We start from the raw sequence: 6749 nt of genomic DNA on the forward strand, positions 1-6749 counted from the left end.
CTCTAGTACAGGGGTTCTCTAGGTGTTCTCCGCTGAGTCCTTGGGGCTCTGCAAAGCATACAGAGGGACCCTGCAGTTCCCTCTTACTCCTTCTCCCTCGCCCTCCTCCATCTCCAAGCTTTCCCTACTCTTTCTTGCTCCTCTCACTTCTGCCTCCCTTGCTGCCGAAAGCCTTTTCCCCTCGCCTTCCTTGTTTCCAAAACCCTATTTCCCTCTCACCACTCAGGTGGTGTTTCAATTGTGCCTTTCCTGCATGGCAGAAGGGGATCAGACTGGATGGCCCCTGGGATCTTCCACTGAAATACTGTTAAGTTTATGTTGGTTAAAATTGTTCTCTGTTTTAAATATTGTATTGTTCTTTCTTCCCTTTTTTCGCATTACAAATGAGATATGTGCTGTATGCATTGGAATTTGTTTGTGTTTTTTTTTTTAAGTTAGTTTGCACAAACTCTCTACATCCATCTGCTACTGGCGCGGCCTATCTATCAAAATTTAAAACTCAATGCATCAAAAAGTTTACCAATGCCTGAGATATATTATATAAACATTTATTGGATCTCCACAACAATCTTTTGCTTCAAAAGGGGCTCCATGACTGAAAAAATCTGAGAACCCCTGCTCTAGTAGAATGCAGATGGTTAAAAAATAATTTGAACCTCAAATTGCACCAACAGAAAGAGTGTACAGATGACTTCCTCTCTAGTCTGCATGGGACGGACTGTATGGGGAGCACCACATCTAGTTCTAGGTGTCACATTTTAAGAACGGACAAAACTAGAACATGACAACTGTCTGGAATCCAAGATCAATGAGTGAGGATTGAAAAGCTGATACGTTTAGTTGAGATATGATGAAGTGTAGACATGAAAGCAGCCTTCAAACATCTAAAGGGCTGTTGTACAGACACAAGGCAGGCCACTTTGGATGGCAGAAAAAGAACCAAATGATTGAAATTTCAGAAAACAGTTTTGGCTAACCTGATAAGTATGCTTTGGATATGCTCATGTATAAGCCATTCTCATGTCTAAGTTTTTTTTTAAAAAAAAATTCCATTTTGTGCAGATGAAGAGTAGTGCTAAAAAGAAAAAAAGTAGAAAAACAAGAAGAAAGAAAAAGAAAAAGAAGGAAAGAAAAAGAAGGAAAAGAAATATTAGAGAGCAAAAAAAAGTAGAAAAACAAGAAAAATAGTGAAAAAGAAAAAAAAGGAAAAAAGATAAAAATAGGAGCAGATTGTTGTGACTCCTGTGTTGACTTCCTGAGTATCTTCCTGGTGGTTCTTCCTCTTCTTTCTTTCTTCTCCTCTCAGTCTTCAGTCTTGTTTTCTCTTCCCTTCATGTTATTATATGTCCATTTCTTTGTTTCAAATAATTTGTTACTTTTGTCCAGACGGTCTCTTTTATTGGGGTCCCTTTATTTTTTTGTTATTAGATATGTTAACCTGTCCATATTTTTAATGTCTATCACTTTTTCTATCCAATCACTAATTTCTGGTATATCTTCTTTTTTCCACAATTTCGCATAGCATATTCTTGCTGTTCTCATGTCTAAGTTGAGGGCAGGTTTGGGGGGCAAAACGGCAAATTTTGATATGACTGTGGACATCTTGAGGATCAATCAGCAGAAGGAATGTATCAATGCCAAATCAGGAGGTCAACGACCCATGGGTACCACTTTCCTTTATAAAGGGGCCAGAGAGACTAGAGGGAATTAGTCCTTCTTTTAGGTTCTCCCAGAATGGACTAAGTTCTTGGCTTTTGCTACTCTATTCAGAGATGGTCATGGTTCTTCTTGATAAGAGTTAAGATACAGTACTCGCATTAACTAATGGATAAGTCGAACCGGAAGGGTTTCTTGTAGTTATTTTTGGAGTAAAATATCTAGACTTATACATGGGTATAATCATGCAAGTTGCTCAACATGGATAGAGACTGTTTGGAAGACTTTCCTTTCCTAGAGACATTTCAGCCAAGACCGGGAAGACATTTGGCAATGGCATTATGCCTACTTCCTGCACTGCAGACCTGCATAAGCAAGTGACTGGACTAAATAACCTCCAAGTTCACTTCCAAATGGATGACTCAACAAATCTCCTGCCGCAGTTAAGGTAGCATGACTCCAACTAATCTTGGAAAGGAATTTTCCTTACTGCAACCATCTACTCTCTGTTAACTGGAACATAGTTTCTGGTCATCTTCCGCAACACATGTACTGTATTTCCTGAGTGAATTCAAGTGCAAAAGACACAAAAATACAGTAGCAAACTCTACAAGAACAGTCATGTGCTTCTGAAATGATATTAAGGAATAAACTTATTCATCTATATTCTATGATAAGCATCTCCTCTCTGCCTTCAGCCAAGTCATTTATAAATAACCACTCATCTATAATTGTGAATGTCTATACAAAGTCTAAACACATTTCTCACACTTCTAAGCACTATAATTGCATAAGGAAGTCTCTGAACTAGATTCCTAGCATGAATGTTGGGTTCTTAGAGAACCATCATATACTACTGTATTGCATAAAACATATACAACTTCCTGCCCACAGAATCATACAACTGTATACACAAGCACTCCTAAATTAGGACAGACCACAGAAAAGTCCACACTGACAAAGATGTAAGTAGATCTAAGGTTCTCTTTCTACATTCTGTGATCTCCCTTTCCTTTGCTGAACTAGTATGTAGCCACTTGAAAGAAATATTTTATTCATAATAGCAACAAAAAGCACAAGAACCCCCCTCCCAATTTATTCGGTTCTACAAAGTCTTTGGAGTTGGGCAAACGGCCTAAGACAGTATACAAAGGGCTCGTGTGGTGACTTAGAGACTGAGAGAATGCAGTTGATGGCATAAGCTTTTGCAGAGTTAGTGTGCCTTAGCAGTTAAAATGGTGTTAAACTGCCTTAATTCGAAACTGTATAGATGCACCCGACGTCTACTTCTTCAGGTGCGTCCTAAGACAATATGCGTTCTCCAGAATAGTACCCAATCTTGAAACACAAAGAGTTTTCCAGAAGCAACTGACACAGGAAAGCAGATGCACAGAAGTAGTACAAAACAGAAAACACATGATGCAGCATGATCCCTAAAACTGCAGCACCGGGATTCTTGGTTTCAATTATTGGTGTCCTCTTTAGGCATTTTCTAGGCCTCTAGCATATTCTTAAGCCAGAAGTCCTTCATTTTAGAAAGGTTTGTTACTATCTGCAGTTTCTTGAATACACACAAAGTCCGGGAACCATGCTGCATTTCTTTAACGGCCAATGACATTTCTGAAAATGCGGCTAACCAACTGAGTTTGATGGGATCACTGCTCACAGAGGTTTACACCACTAAGCAAATATATAGGGAATTTGAGAACAGATACAGGGTCGAGTTATCTGAACCACAGATAAGTCTTAGCCTATCTCACAGGCAGATAAGAGGAAGAACTTCCTGATTTTTCTTTTGTGGCATTGAGGTGAGACAGGGTTCATGAAGGTAGGAGTCAAGTTTCAGAAAACCGATGGAAAAAAACATCTGCCTTCACAAAGATAAGAAAAAGCTAACATATAACCTTCCCTGGGCTCCACAAAGTCATCCTACCGAAATGCCATGCCTTTAAAATACCGATTACAATGGCCAACACACATGTTGGTGCCTCAAATGTTAGCCCTGTTTCTGGGTATAGTTGACCTGCTAATTCCAAAATTGGCACCAGTTCCACCCTAACAGCTCTAGTTTTTCAGATATGTAATATATGCCATATCTGATATGTAATATATGCCATAGGAACCCCCCAATGGCGCAGTGGGTTAAACCCCTGTGCCGGCAGGACTGAAGACCAACAGGTCGCAGGTTCGAATCTAGGGAGAGTGAGGATGAACTCCTTCTGTCAGCTCCAACTCCCCATGCGGGGACGTGATAGATGCCTCCCACAAGGATGGTAAAAAATCAAAAACATCCGGGCGCCCCCTGGGCAATGTCCTTGCAGACGGCAAATTCTCTCACATTAGAAGCGACTTGCAGTTTCTCAAGTTGCTCCTGACACAGAAAAAAAATTATATGCCATCTACCAGTTGCCCTCTGCTTGACCATATCTAAGAAACTAGAGATAATGAGTTTCTATGCAATTTCCTGAATCAGCACCCCAAATAAGCCCAGGAACAGGCCTAAAAACCGAAACGCCAAGAACCTTTTTGTTGTTACATTGTGTTATATAGATGATAAAGTTCTGCCCATTTTAATCTCCATGCTCCAGAGATCAAGATTGATGACAAAGATCAAGCAAATGCCTATCTTGAATACTGGATCCCACAGTACCCCAACTCTGAGCATAGACTACTGGAGAGCAGGGATGCCTCTCTGGTGTCAGGGAAGGGGGTCAACTTAAACAAGGGATGGGTTGTGGTGGGTTGGATGGCACAGCAGCACTAGTGGAGATTGGACTGACCAGCATCCTCAAGGAAATTCATGTGGGGGAGGAGGAGGGGGCACATCAGGACGGCTTCAATAGTCCAGGACACTGCAAGCAGAAGGCACCCATCAGGGGTGGGGAGTAGAATAAACAAAGAAGGAATGTAAGGAACTATTCATTCTGAAAGTGAGTGAGAGGATAGCACGGAAAGGCCAAATTGGCAACGGGGTGGTGTCCTCACCAGCTCCCTAGAAGTGCAAAGCTCTTGCTGATTCGCTATGCTTGGAGGCCTCCTTCAGCAACTCCCAAACTCGAATCCTCCAGGTGTTTTGGTCTTAAACTCCTAGACACCTGTGTTGCTTTGGCTAATGACCAGGGATTCTGGGAGCTGAAGTCCAAAACACCATGGAAAGAGTTGGGGAAACCTTGACCTATACCACAGAATGAATGCACTGTGACACCACTTCAGCTGTCATGACCCAATGCTACGTAATCCTTGGAGCTGCCATTGTAGGTCTTCAGCATTCTCTGGCCAAAAGTGTGAATGCTCCACCAAACTACAACCCCCAGGATCCCATTGCATTGAGCTAGGGCAGTTAAAGTGGAGTCAAACTGCCTCTATTCTAGGGGGAGGGGGGACAATGGGGGAGGTGTAGTTTCGACCCCTTGTTCTGATGGAAGAGGTACGGAGGACGTTGAGGTACGGAGGACGATATGGAAAGCCCAGACAGGCAATGGGGTAGATCAGGCATGGGCAAACTTGGGCCCTCCAGGTGTTTTGGACTTCAACTCCCACAACCCCTGACAGCCTCAGGCCTTTTCCCTTTCTTCCTCAGCTGCATAAGTAGAAAGGAAAGGAAGTGAGGCTGTTAGGAATGGTGGGAGTTGAAGTCCAAAACACCTGGAGGGCCCAAGTTTTCCCATGCCTGGGGTAGATGAAGTGCTGAGTCACAGAAGCTCACTCTACCTTAAGGCCAAGGAGACCCCCTTGAAAGCAAAGCCCCACAATGCATCTGCATCTGATTGTAATTTGGAGTATTTTTTGTAAGACATTGAATTTTGCCACTATTTCTGTGTAAACCGCTTTGAGTCCCCCTCCGGGGTGAGAAAAGTGGTCTACAAATACTGTAAATAAAATAAATAAGTAAATACACCCCAGAATGAATTTTGGCACCACTTCCGTTTCCATGGCTCAATGCTATTGTAGTCTAGCGAGTATGCTTTTCCTGCATGGCCAGGGGTTGGGCTAGATGGCCTCTGTGGTATCTTCCAAGTCTAGAGGCACCAGCGCTCTTTGGCAGAGGCAGCTAAAGGGCTTGCAAAACCTCAAGTCCCATCCTGAGCCATGGCAACCAGTGTGGGGTCCAACTGCCTTAACCCTAAGAGAAGCCACTACCCTGGCACGGGTAAGCTTGGGCCCTCCAGGTGTTTGGGGCTTCAACTCCCACCATTCCTAACAGCCTCGGGCCCCTTCCTTTCCCCCCTCAGCCGCCTGCACTACCCATCTCCCCACCCCACAGCTCAGTCTCAAGCAAAAGCAGAACTACAGCTCCCATGATTCCATCGCACGGAGCCACAGCGGTGTCACGTTGCATTCCTTCTACAATGTGGATTCACCCCCAGATGTGGAAGACTGGTGGGGAGCGGGGGGGGGGGGGCGATGTGGAGCATGGAGGAGGAGGAAGGCAGGGCGGGTGGGTGGATGGGTGGGTAGGTGGGCGACGGAGGGGGCTGCAATGAGGGCGAGCGCGGGAGGAAGAAAGGAAGGGAGGGAGGGAGGGGGGAGAAGGGGGGGCGCACCTGCTGGTAGTCGGCATCCCTGGGCCGGAAGGCGCTGGGCACGGGCTGCAGGCTCAGGCTGAGGTGGGGCAAGCCGTGCAGCCAGGTGGCCCACCAGGGCGCCAGGTAGTCCGCCCGCGCCGCCGCCGGCAACAACATCCCTGCCGCCCTCGCCGCTCGCTCGCTCGCTCTTCCTCGCCGCCCAGCTCCCTCCCTCCCTCCAGGCCCCGCCCCTCCTCCTCCTCCTCCTCCTCCTCCTCCTTTCTCCGACAGGGAGGGAGGGAGGGGCTCTCTTGGGCGGGGCCACGAGGGAAGGTGGAGACGGGCGGGGCCGGGACTCCGCTCCTTGGCAGGGCACGGCGCCCCCTGCAGGCCAGGACTGGGATTGCGACAGGCATTGTCCACAACTCCACACGCTTCCCAGGAAAGCTTTGACCCACCTGATTGATAGGTTGGGAGCTCAGGGCCCTTCCACTCAGCCATACAACCCAGAGCACTTCCACACAGCCCTGTATCCCAGAATATCAAGGCAGAAAATCCCACAATATCTGCTTTGAGCTGGATTATCTG

General features: G+C 45.8%; 1 protein-coding gene across 4 annotated transcripts in view; it reads right to left on the bottom strand.

Annotated features, from left to right (window-relative positions):
* Positions 1–6387, bottom strand: part of TTYH2 (tweety family member 2) — a 78933-nt gene extending 72546 nt beyond the window's left edge. For 3 of the 4 annotated variants that reach the window (XM_060764251.2, XM_060764250.2, XM_060764252.2), the window contains exon 1: positions 6201–6386. In XM_060764251.2, coding sequence (XP_060620234.2) covers positions 6201–6338 — 138 coding nt within the window. In that variant the 5' untranslated portion in view covers positions 6339–6386. Of the gene's footprint in view, positions 1–6200 lie in introns of all 4 variants that reach the window. The other variant, XM_067463872.1, reaches the window with a different exon arrangement.
* Between the last annotated feature and the right edge of the window lie 362 nt (positions 6388–6749).

The sequence above is a fragment of the Anolis sagrei genome, chromosome 2, assembly GCF_037176765.1.
Source record: "Anolis sagrei isolate rAnoSag1 chromosome 2, rAnoSag1.mat, whole genome shotgun sequence".
NCBI classification, from domain to species: Eukaryota; Metazoa; Chordata; class Lepidosauria; order Squamata; family Dactyloidae; genus Anolis; species Anolis sagrei.